Source organism: Poecilia mexicana, unplaced genomic scaffold (assembly GCF_051168715.1).
Source record: "Poecilia mexicana isolate PSO_F unplaced genomic scaffold, ASM5116871v1 scaffold_4, whole genome shotgun sequence".
Classification (NCBI taxonomy): domain Eukaryota; kingdom Metazoa; phylum Chordata; class Actinopteri; order Cyprinodontiformes; family Poeciliidae; genus Poecilia; species Poecilia mexicana.
The window spans coordinates 23,297,087-23,315,511 of record NW_028263373.1 but is presented as its reverse complement, the minus strand read 5'-3'; the positions used below and the strand labels follow the sequence as shown (position 1 = coordinate 23,315,511).

General features: G+C 42.3%; 1 protein-coding gene across 1 annotated transcript in view; it reads left to right on the top strand.

The window, feature by feature from the left end:
- Positions 1–18,425, top strand: part of LOC106904846 (cadherin-2-like) — a 91,161-nt gene that overhangs the window by 37,396 nt on the left and 35,340 nt on the right. Inside the window, exons 5-9 of the mRNA XM_088005276.1 lie at positions 7,909–8,081; positions 12,307–12,444; positions 12,811–12,996; positions 15,116–15,369; positions 17,827–17,969. Coding sequence (XP_087861402.1) covers positions 7,909–8,081; positions 12,307–12,444; positions 12,811–12,996; positions 15,116–15,369; positions 17,827–17,969 — 894 coding nt within the window. The remainder of the gene's footprint in view (positions 1–7,908; positions 8,082–12,306; positions 12,445–12,810; positions 12,997–15,115; positions 15,370–17,826; positions 17,970–18,425) is intronic.

Here is an 18,425-nt window from a genome sequence, read left to right as displayed (position 1 = left end):
TTTCCACTCTGATTGGCTGCTGTTAGGCCTACCGATTTTAATTTGAATGTTCATTGCATTTTTCGTAGACACCTGTGAAAATAATTTCTATTCCCATGGCTTTTTTGTTCTCTGGGAAATTATTTTGATGATAAATACAGAAACAAGCATAAAAATCAAAACATCTACAATAGTGATAGTAATATTAATAATAAAATAATAGTCAGTGCAAAGTAGCCTACACATTCTTTGGCGGGGGCGGTGAGGGACCTGGATAAAGGCCTAGGGGGCGCTGGCCCAAAAAAGGTTGAGAAACACTGCTCTAAAATATTAAAAGCCCTAAAAAACCAAGACTCAAATACAGCAATCAAGCCTTTCAAGGCTAAATTACACCAACCTTAATATTGCATTGAGGTTTTTTTTGTTGTTTTGATTTTACATCATGGCAATTACATCAGATGATTTCTCAAGGTACTTCACAGACAGGTTTAATTTCAAACATTCCATTTTAATAATATAGTCAACTGGTAAAAATACTCTAAGTAAACTCAGCTGATTGAATCAGGTTCCTTAACTTTGTAGCAATCATTCATCCTGAACAACAGTTAACAAGAATGCAGGGCATGAAGGTTTCGGTTTGCTACTGTATCTGACAAGAAGTAACATTCACAACATGGAAAAATAGACATACCCTCTAAGCCAGGGGTGCCCAAAGTCGGTCCTCGAGGGCCGGCATCCTGCAGATTTTAGTTCTCTCCCTAGTGGTAGTAACAATCTTTTCAGCATGTCAATGTTCTTCTTAGGCCTTCTAACAAGCCATTATCTGATGCAGATGTGATAAACCAGGGAGAGAACTAAAACATGCAGGATGCCGCCCCTCGAGGACCGACTTTGGACACCCCTGCTCTAAGCAGTGTGTAGAAAGCTGACAATTAGCTGCATCTGCATGTTGTACATCTTTTATCTGCTAATTTATTTAACAACTACAAAATGGCACAGAACAAGAATATTTTTTCCACTCTGATTGGCTGCTGTTAGGCCTACCGATTTCTGACAAGAAGTAACATTCACAATATGGAAAAACTTGTTGAGCAACTTTGGACTGGAGCATGTAGTTGTTTTAAAATTGTACTGGCAGTAATTCTTCCCAGCCAGCAGGTGGTGGTGTTTTCATGTTAAGTTTGTTGTTGAATAGTAGAATGAGTTCAGGAACACATTTATAAAGGCTGGCACAGGCAGTTCATCAGTCCTCAGTTAATTATTCTTTATCCTGTTTTGTTGTTTACAGAAAGCACTGCTTGTAAGTATTTTGTGTTATTTTATCACATCTGAGACAACATGGAGCTAAATTTGTGGGCATTTATATTGAAAAAGGCTGATGTTTGTAAGGCTGATTGCAACATATTATTTACACAGTATTATGTATTTGTGCCCTCAGTATTTGTATGATTTGACTACTGTTGTATTCTAAATCATGTTTTTCATCTTTATTTGTACTTTCACTCTTTTGGCATTATGCCAATTAAAGTGACATAAGTGGAAAACACACAACTGCCAATAATACAAAGTGTGGATATTCCAGCTTTAGTTCATATCAACTTTACTTCATAGTAAGAATAAGCTTTTTTTTTTTTTAAAGAAAATATAAACACACCAATGTTCTCTTTAGACTCTACAGGCCTCCATTAGTGTGCCAAATGTGAAGTGTATTACAGTAATATGAGTAAAATCTAAACAGGTCTAATTTTTAATGGTTTCCAGGGTAAAAGCCTCCACTTACTAGAACATTGCACATAAGTTAATACCAAGTAATACACATTACAAAAAGCTTTTTTCAGGGCATTTAAATTGGATTTAAAAGCCAAGGTGTTTTTTTTTTTTGCATCAAAAAAAACCCAATTCAGTTTTGTTATGCAAAAAACTTAATTGGTTTGTTGCATCATGAATGTTATTGGTATGTTCTGTACAGAAGTGTTTGTCACTGTTGATTTTCTGTATTTTACCTACTATACACTGTAAAGCATTTGATCCACATTTAGTTGTCTAATATCTTCTACTCTTTATGTCAAATAAATTTAACGCATTTTATATTTTGAACCTAAACATATCACTGTGTGAAAGGTAATCTTAAAGTAGTAAGTTGTGTTAACTTTTTATTAATTTTGTCAAACCTCCAAGAGTTGAATAAACTATAATTTTTAGGTTTTTAGGTTTATTCTGTTAATGCAATTTGAAACAAGAATTTAACTTATTCTAATGTAAAATAAGTAGTTATTTTGACTTAATATTAGGGAAATATGTGCTCTTTATCTAGGTGGGGCAGTTCTATTTCGTATAGTCTTTGCCCTTTAAGACTATCGCTAGTGGGTTTATCCCTCACGTGCAGCGCAGCACTGAAAAAAACTTAGTCCACACCCTCCTGCTGGGTGGGTGTGCTGCCTGGTCTGTATAAATAACGGTCAGACCAGACAAATGGCTCCCTCTTTATCTTTAGTGTAAGATAGCACTGTCTTAAGAACGAAGATGTTTTCTAGTGGTACCGTCCGTTTGTGCCCGTCTTGTCTGATGGGATACATCATGTCCTTTGAAGGGCACCGGAACTGCGAGGGATGACTGGGCCCCCAGCACGCCGACCTCTCCCTGGCACCTTAGCCCTCTTGCCGCTCCTGTGCTCTCCTCCCGCTGGAGGAGAGGAGGCGGAGGCTAGCCTTTTTCAAGGCTGGTGCTAGCCGGGGCGACGGGCCCACCAAGTCCGGGGAGATGCTAGCTACGCTGAGCAGGATGCTAGCTCCTCTTATGCGCCTATCACCAGGGTTGACGGGTTCATAAAGAGGACTTTCCCGTCTGTTCCCCCTCTGGAACCGGGCCTCACTGAGGTGTTTGGGGCCAGGACGTCAGGATTAGTGCAGAGGCCTGTTCCCCCTTCTAAGTATGATCAGCTGATTACCAGGTTCTCTGACTGGGCCTATCAGATAACGGCTGCCACCAATAATGCCGCTTTGCTGGCATACAGCATCTCCAAGAGGATGGAGGAAGCTGCCTTGGCAGAGGAGCTGAAGGGCTCTCTCTGTAAGGCGGCTGATGCCATACTCAATCTGTGTGCCAACTCATCGATTTGTTCCTCTCGGATAGCTGCCTGGGCTACTCTGATCCAGAGGACCATCTGGCTCCCCCTCTCGCCATCTATGTCCAAGAAGCTCCACAAAGACCTGCTGGATGGCCCCATCACCTCTGATGTGTTGTTTGGTGCCAATTTCCAGTCTCTCCTATCGGAGTCTAAGAAGACCCAGGAGGTTTCGGAGTCCGTCTTCCACTTGGTAGGGCTGCAACCTGTCCCCCACACCTCCGGCCACTGGAGGGATCGACGTGGCTGCCATCCACAACAGAGATGCTCCACAGCTACTGCAGCCTCTTCCCATTCCGCTCCGCCACCTTCCTCCACCTCTCAGCAGTTCTTCCCGGTGAGACAGCCAGCAGCGACCCAGCGTCTTCCCAGAGTCTCCCCAGAGGTTGTCAGCCGCAGGGACCACGGAGAAGGCAAGCTAGGAAATGACTGACTGGGGGGAATGTTTAAGTGACAATGTGTTTTGAAATAAAACACAAACATATCGTTGAGAGCAAAATTCCTGCAGGTTCCAGCTCTGTCAAATCAGCTGACCTAACAGCAGCTTCCTCGCACACATTCCCCACATACAGTGAGCCGGCAGCCTCTAGACAGCTGTTTAGGAGGCACCGCAGCTCCGCGGTTTCTACACAGAATTTTTCTGTCTTAGTGGATAAGTCTGCCTCTTCTGAGCAGACTGAATCTAAGAGAGTGTTCTGTGAACAGTCAAAGCTTACTGTGATTCCGGCCGCAACTTTGCACTCATCTCACCTTGTGAGTGGCAACTGTTTGTCATCAGTCCGGCAGCAGTCCGTGCCAAAACGGTGTCATAAGCACCCTGACCCCCTTTCGGAAGCACGTGGGTACACCCTTGGCCTGACACGAACGCGGTCGCACCTTTCTGGCCGAGCCTCCCATGGGTCTTCCCTGGAGAATCTCTGAGGCAAGGGACGGTGGTAGGGGCTCTGACTTGGCTGGATTTCATTGCGAGCCACAGCACCTCATATGAATGCATGCCCTCTTTCAGAACATTATTCAGAGTTGTGGTGCGCATGTTCCCTGGACAGGTGGATGGATCAGCTAATCAGCAGGGGTTACATGCTGCAGTTTGGAGGCAGGCCTCTGCCTTTCAAGGGGATCGTGGAGACGCTTCTACCATCTCCGGAGCAGGTCGCCGCTGCAGGAACTGGTGTCGAAAGGTGCAATTCCCAGTTCCCCAGGGAGAGGAAAATGCGGGGTTTGATTCCTTCTATTTTCTGGTCCCCAAGAAAACAGGAGGAGTGAGACCCATTCTCGATCTGTACTTGTTCAACAGCTCGATCGTGGAGAGGCCATTCCACATGTTAACAATCAGATGAGTGCTGGAAAACGTTCACCAGGACAACTGGTTCACCTCCATAGATTTAAAAGACGCATACTTCCATGTCCCCATCATCCTGAAACACCGGAAGTATCTGGGTTTCTCCTTCCAGGGGACCCAGTATCAGTACAACCATATGCCGTTCAGTTATTCTCTCACCCCGCGCATGTTTTCCAAATGTGTGGAGACCACGCTGCAGCCACTGCACATGGCAGTGATGAGAGTCCTCTTCTATCTGAATGACCTGCTTTTACCGGCTCGGTCCAAAGAGGAAGCCGCCATTCAGACCCAGAAGCTGGCAACACATTTGCTGAACCTGGGACTTTCCATCAACTGAGAAAAGAGTTTGGTTATTCCATCTCAGATGACTGTTTATCTGGGAGTGGAGCTGAACTCAGTTATGATGAGAGCCCGATTGGTACAGCTGAGAATCGAGACTGTCAGCATAGCTTCGCCGTGTCAGGCCTCACAGCGTAGTGACTGCTCTGTCAGTCATGTGGCTGCTGGGAATGATGTCATCTGCTCATGTGGTGATTCCACTGGGTTTGTTGCACATGAGTGCGCATAGATCCTGTGCGCCAGAAGAGGCACATGATCTCTGTTCCTCCTTCAGTGGGAGCCCATCTGACCCACTGGGAAAGCCCCAGCATTCTGGCAGAGGGGGTTCCCCTCAGCAGACCCACGTCACAGGTATTGGTGTTCACAGATGCATCCCTGTCGGGATGGGGAGGAAAGTGTCTGTTTCAAGTGGTTGGAGCACAGTGGCCAGACGACATGACTCTTCACATAAACGTACTGGAGCTCCCCATGGTGCTGAAGGTGACTCAGCACTTTGCCCCTCTGCTGCAGGGTCAGCATGTTCTGATCCACACAGACAACAGAGTGGCAGCAGCCTACATAAATCGCCAGGGAGGCGTGCGCTCCGCTCAGCTGTTAAACATCGGTCTTCCAGGGGCAGTCTTCACCATGGGGACTGGAGTCTCCAACCCGAGCTGGTCACTCAAATATGGAGCAGAGCGGCAGTGGACCTGTTCGCCATGCAGGAGCACGCGCAGTGCCAGCTGTGGTTCTCACTGAGCTCACGGGAGCACCCACCATTAGGGGTGGATGCCTTTGCTCACAGCCCGTGGCCAAAGCTGCTCCTTTATGCATTTCCCCCAGTTCCATTGATTCCACGGTTCCTGGACCGAGTTCAGGAGGAACAGCTGTGGCAATCCTGGTGGCACCTGAGCGCAAGAATGCAGCGCGGTTTCCCAATCTGCAGCAGCTGGTGTCAGGTCGACCGTGGAAGCTACCATGAAGGGAGGATGCGCTCCCCCAGGCCAGGGGAGCAATCAGGAGCTACCCAGAAATAGGCCAGCCTTTCTGGCTCTGACGCTGAACAAGAGCACCTAGAGAGGCTCAGTCTCCCTCAGGATGTGGTGTGTACAATTCAGGGCGCACAACCTGCTTCTACCACAGCATTATATGCTTCGAAATGGTCAGCCTTTCAACACTGGTGCACGAGAGAGGGCATGGAGCCCATTGCATGTCATTTAGGCTGCGTGCTGTCATTTCTCCAGCAGCTGATGGATAGAAATTTAGCTTTCAGCACCATTTAAACGTATGCTGCAGCTATTTCCTCCTGCCATGAGGGTTTTGGTGACAGAACGGTCTTCATCCACCTGCTGATGAAGCGGTTTCTGAGAGGTGTGCGCAGATGCAGACCTGTGTCACGCCCACTTGCTGGATTTGACCCTGGTCCGCTCTGGTTAAAGCTCCATTCGAGCCTCTAGATCAGGGGTGTCCAAAGTCGGTCCTCGAGGGCCGGCATCCTGCACATTTTAGTTCTCTAGTAACAACCTTTTTAGCTTTTCAGTGTTGCTCTTAGGTCTTCTAACGAGCCATCATTTGATCCAGGTGCTTTAAACCAGGGAGAGACCTAAAACATGCAGGATGCCGGCCCTCGAGGACCGACTTTGGACACCCCTGCTCTAGATCAAACTCCTTTTAGTCTTTTAAAACTACTCTGCTGTTGGCCCTTACATCTACAAAGAGAGTGAGCAATTTATCCGCTCTCTCTGTGCTGCCTCTTGTTTCAGAATACGAGCCGACGGCAGCTCAGCTGTGCCAATCCTGCTTTTACTCCTAAAAGCATTACAAGCTCATTCAGATCAAGAGAGATATCTTTGGAGGGTTTTAACCCATCTCCTCATAACTCTGAGGAAGAAGCGGCATCTCATCTTCTCTGCCCTGTGCGCGCGCTCTCTTGTTAAGTGACACACATGTCTGCACTGCGTCACTCTCAGCGTCTCTTCATGCATTTACAAGATAACTCAGTGGGGCGTCCTTTGTCCACTCAACGTCTTTCTCATTGGTTGTGTAAGGCCATCTCACAGGGTTACACTTCCTCTGGACTGGATCCTCCAGAGAATCTGAGAGCTCTCTCCACCAGAGGGATTTCATCCTCCACAGCTCTGCGTGGAGGAATGTCTGTGGAGGACATTTGCAAGGCAGATTCCTGGTCATCTCTGGGCTCATTTATTTAGTTTTACCTGTGTGATGTTTCCACGTTCTCTATGACCCATTCTGTCCTCAGAGTTCTGACAGAATAATTATTTTTGTTACGTTTATTTACAAAGCATTTGAGAACAACATGGTTGTCCAAAGTGCTGTATAATAAGGCACCTGCTCTGTTCATCGTTACACTGTTACAGTTCGTAATGTTCGTTGTTCCTGTTCACAGCAGCAGGTCTGTTTATCTCAACCTTTCTAACCAGAGCCTATTCTCTCTGGTCTTCTGCTGTATGGGAGGCTGGGAGTGGGTAATTATGCACTCTAGGCTGAGACTGTTTTTTGTTATATGCGAGCAGATGCTTCATGGTGGTGGTCTGGATGGACCCAGTGAGGCATAGACTACACCCGGCGAAGCCTATACGAAATGGAACGTTGGTTGCGTATTGTAAACCCAGATTCTATGAGTAATAGGCGCAGCCCTTTAACATGTGGGCCTCATTGGTTCCTGAATAGCTGAAGAAAAACGCTGTTAGGGAGCCGTTTGTCTGGTCTGACCGTTATTTATACAGACCGGGGTGGGGTCCACCCAGCAGGTGGGCGTGGACTAAGTTTTTTGTCGGTGCTCAGCTGCATGCGAGGGATAAACCCACTAGCGATAGCCTTAAAGGGCTGCGCCTATACTCATAGGCAAGAAAAAAAACAAAGTTTTTTTCTTGCACTTTGTGAAATAATTATTTGGTTTAAATTACAGCAATGAGTTAAAACTCACAATTCAAGATTAATTAACTTAAAAACCATGTTAACACAACTTTTCTCTTGTTGTTAAATCAACTTCCTGAACTTTAATTTCTGAGTTAAAACCAATATAATTTTCTTGCTGACCTAAATTGGCTTGTCAAGGTAGTAGGTGGACTTTAATTTCAATTTAAACTACCTTCAAATGTTTTACAGTGTACCTATGTTCCTGCAGGATCATTTGTAATGACAGTGACAGCAGTGGATAAGGATGACCCAAAAATGGCCAATGGAATGTTGCGGTACAAGATACTTTCTCAGAATCCCCAAAGCCCGTCATATAATATGTTTACCATAAACAACAGGACTGGTGACATCATCACTGTTGCTGCAGGCCTGGATCGGGAGGTATGTTGGGCTTGTGTTTGAGTGGATGTTCTGCAAGGTCCTGGCTCCTTTTTCATTTCTTAATTGTTTGTCATATTTAGTTGTTACCAATAAAACCCAGTCTACTTCAACTTTGTCCCCATAAACAGGTTATTATGCAACAATATTGGTTTGGCTATGAATAACTATTAAAAAAGGCGAAGGGCAGTTATTATTAAAGTTTGTGATTTTCCATTAAAATTAATAAGTTGTAACACCACCTGATTATCAAGAATTATTTGCCAAACCTGCCTGGTGACATATGGTATTATTGAGCAATAACTACTGTAACGAGTGAATTTGCACTCTGGGGTTCTCAAACACCAACTCCTGTACACATACAAAATAAACATAAACAACTTTTCTGTAAAATCCACCAGAATATGGGAAAATAACTAAATGATGTAAATGTATTAATTTAAGTTCGGGAGCTGGGCCACACCCAAACCACACCTCTAATTTTCCAGGTTGCCTATTTATACTCTGCTCACCCATTCATCTCAGGCTGTTACGTTTTGTCAACCGTCAGACCTATGACTCTTGCTATGATTACAAATCTACAAATTCAACTCACCACAGAATGCGACATGGTTATTCAGCTCTACCTTTCTGATTCAGACGATGATCTTCAATATCCCATCTGTTGCCAAACATTCTCCTCTTGCAGTAACAAGACAAACTCCAAGTCACAAAAGCCTGTGCTCCGTTATCTTCGATACTTGAGCTCTGTCTCCACTTTATCGTCAGTTCAACATCCGTCAGAGGGTCATCCTTCACCTCCAACAACATTCCAGTCCCATGGCCGTAGACCCAGGGCCAGCTCAACCCTCCATGGGGCCCTAAGCTAAATTTGGTTTTGGGGCCCTCTAGATCTGCTAATAATGTGGACTGGCTGCAATCAACAGTCAGATTATTAGATCATTCACACACCTTCTATAAATTTAAACTTACTGCATCTCTGACAGTGATGTTTAAATCTGCCTCTGTCCTCTTCTGCTCTACAGTGAGAGGTTTTACACTGGCAGACCGGCCTACCAGGCCATGTATGCATGTTTTACAGTTAACAATATTCACCCCACTGTTGCCAACTCCGTGACTTTCTTGCTACATTTGGCGAAATTTCAGACAAAAAAAATTGGTATCAGCCAAAATCAAAATCTGCAGATTAGGTTTTTTAAAGATTTTTAATTGGCGATCGGCCAGAAAACTGCAGTCGGTGCAGCCCTACACACATATTCATGACATTCTTTGATTAAATTAATTTGTCTTAGGAGTAATTACAATAGATAAAAATGTAATTTATACCAGGTGAATCTTTCAGACTTGAGAACGTGGACCGGTACCGGATTGATTCTGTGACTTCAAACAATTTTTATTGATGAAGTTTCTCTTACCTTATAAGTTGATGTTAAAATACTGTTTGTTTTATATGCATAACACGTCATCAAACACATTTTGACGGCAAAAATCCCCCTCAGAAATACAGGGCCAACCACAAGAATCAACTCATTTAAAGTTAAAACTCAGCTTCACACAAATATAAACAATGTAGCATAAATGCTTGGCTGTTGAACTGGATCGTTCAAGGTTTATATCAAGGTAATTTTCCAATTAGCACCTCAGCAAATCTTTCTGGTAAACATTACATTACCAACACACATTAAGACATACCTTTATCTTGACTTTTTCTCTATTCTTCCTTTTTCTTAGCTCTCTCCCTGAAGGATAATTTTTTTGTGTGTCATTGTTTTAATAACTTGATTTGGAGGTTTGGGTGCGCTCTGTTCAGCAGCTCATATTACCGTACCTACCGCGGCCACCAAGGGCCCCCCCAAGAGCAATTTATTTATTTATTTTTCTTTTTGTCCATATAAGAAAGACTTTTACATACATTATCAAATATACATTATTGTAAAAAAAAAACAAAAAACTACTTTATAATGAATTTATGTGATTTTGTTAATATAATCACATAGAAATCATCACTTTAAAAAAAATAATAATAAAAAAATTAAGTTCCACTAAGGGGGCCCCTTAGTGACCCCGGGGCCCTAAGCAGCCGCTTAGTTTGGTCATGTCTTGGGCCGGCCCTGCGTAGACTGCTTAGACGTCAGACATCAGGGTCGTTCTTCCGGGCCACCGCCACCTTCCTGAGTCACTCAGCCAAACACCACCAACACATCCATGTCCCAGCGCTCCACCGCAGGCATCTCAATTCATCAAGGCCTCAAGTCCTGGGTCGTTGCTCACCTTCAACGCTCTCTACATTAGAAAGGAATCCCATTCAACCACTCAGACAACAAATTAAGTTTTTTCCGACTCCTTTCATATTCCGTACCTGATCAAACGACAGCATTGCTGTCATCCCAGGCTTTCGGCTCTTTCTCAACCTCTACTTCCTCCTCCAACATTCCTGGTGACGTCATTCCGCTGCCAGCTTGTAGACCTCCATCGGAGTGTCGGGCTCCTCCCAGATCACCTCAGACTTCCAGAGTCTCTCAGCCAAGCAACACCAACATATCCACATCTCAGCATTCCTCTTCAGAAGCTCAACAAACAGCACCACCACAGAAGTCCAAACATCTCAGGCCTCCGGTTCCTTCTCTGTGTCCGCTTCCTCCTCCAGCATCTCTGGTGATGTCATGTCCTCCTCCACTCGCACCGATTGCTCCCCTAGTGGGAGCCAGGTTGTATTACACTCTCTGCCTGCGTCATCACTGCTTGAGCTTCCCAGCTCTTATATGTAACGTCATTTCATCCTCATCTTCGCAAGCTTCACAAAGTTTGCATATAAACATCCCTTCATCCCTCATCCCACTGTCCCTTCTTCTAATCTTCCTTCTACTTTTTTCTACTTTTCATGTCTTGTTGGCTCATGTGTATTTCAAAGCTCATAAATCCAGTTCAGCCAAAACTTCCTACTCCATTTCCTTCTGATGTATCCTTTTCCCCTTCACTCCATGTCCACAAATGTTTTCCTAACGTCACTAATGTCACCGCATTTATCTCAGTCCAGTCCTCATCAATTCAACATCCTTTTTTTGTTTCACCTTCATTTCATCATCAAATTCTAAATGATGTTGATGGCTGTTGGCAGGAAAGATCTTCTTCAGCGATCTGTTCTATAATGAATCTGAAGAAACCTCTGACTGAAGATGCTCTGCTTTCCCAAGATAGTCTCATGAATAAGATGGTCAATGTTTTTTATAATTTTCTTGATTTATGAAGATTCCTTATTTGCATAATCATCTCCAGAAGTTCCACAGTCAATCAATCAATCAATCAATCAATCAATCAATCAATCAATCAATCAATCAATCAATCAATCAATCAATCAATCAATCAATCAAGTTCTTTCGTATGGCACATCTCAGCAAACAAGGCAGTTCAAAACACTTTACATCATAAAACGACACCAGTGGATAACAACCATAGAAGAAATATTTTTGACGTAAAAATTGACACGTATACTAAACTACAAGAAGCACAACAATGGGAAAATAAGGAAAAAGTAACTTTTTATGAGACTTAAATGAAGAATGACTTCGATGGACTGGACCCTGCCTCTCTTCTGTTGACCGCTGGAGATAGGCACCAGCACCCCTATCTCCAGCCACACGCTTACCCCTCAGGGATAAGCGTGTGGCATAATGGATGGATGGATGGTCATAGATGAAGAATGAGTACTGGAATAATAGCAGATGAATATACTAATCTGCTATATTGTTATAACATTGTGCTTTCCATAGACAGTTCTTAGTTCAGTTTCTTTATTTTGTATTTTGTTGACATAAAAAACTAATAGAGATCTTAGTGAAAATTTTAAGCTATTATTTTTTATGGCCAAGGGATGATACACGTCTAGTCCTCTTGCTATGTTGGCATAAAGTAGCAGGTGGAAATGACTGAAAGGATATTTAATATCACAAATGTAATAAATGTGTCTAGATTAATACTACACACAGTCAAGCCCAAACTGATTCCTATTTAAATTTAAAATGAGTCTCATTCAACCAAGACATTGTTTGATTATTAAAATCATGTCTTTTTTACTTATGTACATATTGACGAAAACATAAATCACAAGCTAATATTTCCTCTTCTGTGGGGATATATCTGCATCCACGGGACCATTAGAAATTCTATGAAAATGCAGATAGATACCTCTCCCCATTTTTGACTGTCTTTGTTGTCTGTTTGGTTCCAGAAAGTCCCTCAGTACACCCTGATCATCCAGGCCACTGATATGGAGGGAAACCCCACCTACGGCCTTTCCAACACTGCCACCACTGTCATCAGGATCACTGACGTCAACGACAATCCTCCGGAGTTCACCACAGATGCAGTATGCATACACACACACACACACACACACACACACACACACACACACACACACACACACACACACACACACACACACGCACGCACACACACCTACACACACACACACACACACACACATAAGTAATTATTTGCTAACAGAAGGGAAAATAGCACTTAAGCTCTCCGAACTTTTATTGGCAGTGTGAATAGTCAATTCCAATATTTTAATCTCTCCCAGAAACAATGAAGAACTGAAAGAATGTTTGAAGAAGATGCTTTTTCCATTGCAATTTCTAGTAATAGTTGCTTTCAATATTTTTACTATAAAGCATGATTTCATTGCTGCCATTCTAATGAGATGCAATGTGTTTGTCTTTGTTTCCAGTTCTTTGGTGAAGTTCATGAGAACAGGGTGAATGTAATTGTTGCTAACCTGACCGTGACAGATAAAGACCAGCCACATACGCCGGCCTGGAGCACAGTGTACCGGATCATTGCTGGAGACCCCACAGAGCACTTCTCCATCCCCACTGACCCCACCACTAATGAGGGCTTGATCACTGTGGTCAAGGTAGGGTATGATGCTAAAACAAAAATTGTTAGTAATCTACAAAAAGTATAATTGTCAGAGAACATAAAACAACTTCTCTGATGGCTGATGAGTGCCGGTGCCGTGTTTACATTAGTGGACCCTATAGATTTGTTTACTGTGTAAACAAACTTGTTCACATATAATTTCAAATGCATTGCTTATTTAATTGAAAGACTGCAACTGCAAAATTGTGTTCTTTCGATATTATCAGAATACAGACAAATATTTGTGCACATTTGTAGTAGAGATGCAGCTAGTGTTGCTTTCTAAAGTGCTGGTGGTCTTAAAATGTTTTTTTCAGAATAGAAGACAGAATAAAAACTAGTTGGTAGAAATTAGCATTCACATCACTGCTAGAACACAACACAAATATTTGGGGAAGTGACAGAAAATAGATCGTCTTTCTGACAGTGATGGCACAGTTACTTTGAAAAAGTAACTTTAATCGGATTACTCCTTGAAAAAGTAACTTAGTTAGATTACTGACTACTTGATTTGGAAAGTAACTAAGTTAGATTACAAGTAATTTTTTGTTACTTTCAGCAGCTGCTAACAACAACATGTGAAAATTACATTGAGTTTTGCCAATACTTAATTGCAAGTTTTTTGATAATCAGACTTGGCAACTGAAACTCAAAATAGTTCCTGTTTTTTTTTTTTTGCAACAAAATGCGCATCTCTCTCCTCCCTCCATTGTTTTCATTTCTGTCTTGGCATGTGATCAGCTCCTACTGTCGCATAGAAATGGTAGTCACTCCCCAAGATGCTCAGGAAATAAAATTACATTAGTAAAGAAAATAGTAATGCACAGTAACGCACAGTGATTTTGATAACTTTAATCTGATTACTGGATTTGAAATGGTAACACGTTAGATTACCGTATTTTCCGGAATATAAGGCGCACCTAAAAGCCTTACATTTTCTCAAAAATCAGCAGTGCGCCTTATAATCTGGTGCGCCTTATGTGTGCACTGAATTCCAAAATCTGTCCCTGACACAGAGACGTAAAGTGTACAGTACGTACACTGGCAGCAATAAACCAATCGGAGGACATTACATAATACATAAAGTATGTACACCAGCAGTAATGAACCAATCAGAGAATTGTTGTCCGAGTTCTGCAGCATACGCCTCCAGTTAAAACCGGATAGGTTTTTCCATGCATCACCGTCCCTGTTCATCTGTGACTCCATGCGCGCCCTTCTCACTGCTACTGTGATAAAGGAAGTGAAGCAAACTAATTCAGAGTTTGCCGTCATTCCGGGAGGATTAACAAAAGAACTCCAACTGCTGGACATTGGTGTAAACAGGGCGTTCAAAAAGAAGTTGCGAGCGGCGTGGGAGCGATGGATGACAGACTGTGAACACACGTTTACTAAGACGGGGAGGCAGCAAATGGATTGTGGATGCCTGGGCTAATGTATCTGCCTTAACTGTTGTCCGAGCTTTCGCGAAAGCTGGCATCATTGCTGAACAGCCACCTGCAACGAGCCTGACTCCGACAATGATGAGAGGGAACCTGGCATGTTTGATGGCGAAATTGCCCAGCTGTTCAATTCAGACACAGAAGAGGAGGACTTTGATGGATTTGTGGAAGAAGAATAAAAAATAACGTGAATGTATTGTTACATAGTCGAATAAAGTCCAACTAGACTTACTGTTTTGTTTCCGTTACCTTTTTTGTTGTTGTTGTTGACCGTATGTTTTAGCATGTGTCTTATAATCCGGTGCGCCTTCTAGTCTGGAATATACGGTACTCATCACTGAAAAAAGTGGTCCAAAGTCAGTAACGCGTTACAAACTAACAAGTCACTGACATCACTGCCTGCTGATGTCACACCCACCAGGAGTATAAGATTAGACTCTGGGAAGTACACTGAAGCAGGAAAAACTTAGTGAAGTTGTTTTGACAAGGTTTTTAGTCAGAAGGTATTTGAGTTATATATTTTCAAAGACCATAAAACCCAAAAGGTGTAATGTATTATATGTACATAAATGTCCAACATGTTAGAAAATGTGCTTGAAAATTTTAGTAATATGAGTTTGGAAAAGGATGGAATTTTGCACCAGAAAATTCTTGTCTTTGTTCTTGTGCCAGCCGGTAGATTTTGAGTCGACCCATTCATACATGCTAACCGTGGAGGCAGAAAATGAAATCCCATTGGCCCGCGGCATCCACATCCCTCGTCAGTCCACAGCAACTGTATCTGTGAGAATCTTGGACATCAATGAGAGTCCAGAGTTCAGCCCCAACCCCAAGACTATTAAACTGGAAGAAGGTTTGCCGGCGGGATCTTTGCTCACAACTTTCACTGCCCAGGACCCTGACCGCTTCATGAGGCAGACTATCAGGTAAGAAACCACAAAGTAGCAAATATGTGTTGCATTATACTATGAAAGACCAAATAAAATGTACTAGTTGAATGATTAACACCAACTGGGTGAAAAATTAATAAATACATGGATATTTCAAGTCACTATAAATAAATCACTGTCTAAAAATAAAAAAACAAAGATAAGAAAAAAGCATGTGTTAAATAAGAGGATTAGTCAGAGGACATCACAACACTCTTTCTACCTGATTTATAAAGGAGTTCAAATGAGTCTCAAGTTTGCTTCTTCTACTGATTTTTGCTTTGCTCTTTCATATCAATGTAATGTGAACTGTGGTTTCACATAGTAGCCTATAAGGTACATTAATGCCATGTTAGTCAGTGTAGAGTGCTCAGTCTGACACACAGCAGAATAAGCCACACAGAGCCATACAAGTGATAGCGTGCAACATTAAGTTGTCACCCTCTCTCACTGCGTGTACAATCTCTGCATTGGACATGACAATGTAGATTATTTTACAATTTTACAAATTATCCAGGTTCAATAGGCCAGACTGACAATAACACCTGAAAAGAAAATAACATGTTAAAAACTTTTCAGCTATAATAAGATAAAACTTATGTTATTCATAATAATACTGTGAAATAAATGTGAACATGAGGCTGCACGGTTATTGGCTCATTCAACATGCAGAGCCTGCAGGATTGCTGCTTTTTGTCCCCAACCTTCTTTTTCTTGATGGATCCCACTATTATTTTCTCAATGTAGTGTTATGGTCTGTGTATCCTAGCAACAATGAATGGTGGACCCACTGTGTTCACAAAAACATACAAGTGTACCAACAAGCCCTCAAACAGACAGGTTCTGGTCAGTATGCTGGGCAGCTGGAGAATCCTGTTTACATATTTTTGTTTGTTGTTTTGTTGAGCTCTGTCAGGTTGTTGCTGCATCTCCAGCATTTCTTCAAAACACTGTCAAATTTCAGACGACACCCGGACAGAACAATAGAACGATGATCTAAATCAGTGATCCCCAAACTACGGCCCGCAGGCCAAATCCGGCCCACCTCTACATTTGGTCCGGCCCCCTGAACAGAGAGCATTTAGATTTTTTTTCATATACCATATTTTCCGGACTATAAGCCACTACTTTTTTCCTAAGCTTTGAACCTTACATATAAGCCCAGTATGGCTTATATGTCGATTTTTCTTCAACCACCAGGGGGCTCTTTAGCAGGAAGTGAATCATTGGAAGTCAAAATTGGAAATAAAAGAAGAAAGCGCCCAATAAAACGGAATTAGGTTTTAATAGGGGATTGAAATTTGAGAACGTTGTTGATCAGTTAAATAGCTTTGAGGAGAAAAAGAAGATTTTTCATTTTTTTAAATAATACTGGGATCATTATGAGAATTTGAGGCATAGATATTAGGATCCAATAGATGGCAGTAGTGGAAGAATAATGGATGCAAGCTGCCATTGAAATCCAGAGGAGGAGAAGAAGAAGAAGAAGAAGAAGAAGAAAGCGCCCATTTTCATTTAGCACATGCTAGTAGCAAACACGAAGGATCAGCACTTTTACTGTTACAGTTACCATTCGGAAACTGCCGTAATCAGTTCAGTTAAATCTAAACTTGGCAACTTTTTCTTTTTCAACTGTAATAAATGTGATATTCAATTGACCTGTTATGACTCAAATTTTGGGTGTCCGCCCCCCTCTGCTGCAACTTTCGTCTCTTGGAATAAGTCAGGTGATTCTTTCACCCTGCAAAATTGTGGAAAACCTGGAGTGGCAGAGATATCTGTGGTTCATAGCCTGGTGCGACTTATATATGTTTGTTTACTGTTTTTTTTTAAAAAAAACTTTGGGGTTCCGGCTTATAGTCCGGTGCGGCTTATACATACGGTATTTATTTCATAAATAGTGTTATTTCCTGGATTTTTTCTGTGAAAAAAAAAATAACCAAAGGGTTATTTGGTTATTATTTATTTCATTAATAGTGTTATAATTTATTTCCTGACTTTTGTTCTGTAAAGAACCCAGAGAGGGTTATTTGATTGTGCTTTCTGGAAAACAATACGTTTTTACATTTAGGCACTCCAGCAATCGTCACAATTTTTCTGCTACAAATTGACTCCGGCCCCCCACCAGAGAAGGGAAAAGTTATGTGGCCCTCACATGAAAAAGTTTGGGGACCCCTGATCTAAATTATATAAAAATCAAATTAAGGAAGGCCATTATGATTTTTTATTTTTTGCACAAGAACATGGATGAAAGTTTATGGCTTCATTAAAAACAAATCTACATAGATTTATGTATATTGTGTTCAGATTAGTATTATATCTAGTGAACATGCTTTAATAAGTTGTGATTGTCTCTTCCAGTCTCCAGGTTCTGCTTAGTATATATTCAGTTGCACAGAAACAAAAACTGCTTCAGATTGGCTTCTCAGGTTGCCTCTCTCTCTCTGACCTCAGATACTCCAAGATCTATGACCCAGCCACCTGGCTGGATATCGACCCAGTGAACGGAAAGATTTCCACCATCGCCATCCTTGATCGAGAGTCTCCCTTTATCAAGAGCAATCTCTACAATGTTACTGTCACAGCTTCTGATAATGGTGAGACATGTGGATTGTCCCAATGGCAGCATAGGTTTATCTGTCTCAACCTGTGCAACAGGGTCCCAGCAGTGTCTCTATACTGTCTCAGTGGTGTCCCAGCAATGTCCAAATACTGTCCGAGCAGTGTCCAAATACTGTCCCAGCAATGTCCAAATACTGTTCCAGCAGTGTCCCAATAGTGTCCCAGTGGTGTTCAAGAAGTGTCTCAATAGTATCCTGTAGTGTCCCAGTATTGTCCCCGCTGTATCCCAGTAGTGCCCCAAATCCATGTTTTCTGATTAAGTCAGTGCCATTTGCAAGTGTATGCCAGAACCCAAGGAGGAGTTTGTTAAAATTTGAGAAGTGAAAAATCACCAAAATTTGCCCTTTGACCCAATATGGCCACCTCCCTGTACATTTTAGGAGGTACCTCAATGTGACTTTTTTTCTTGATTTTGGGGGGGATTTACCTAT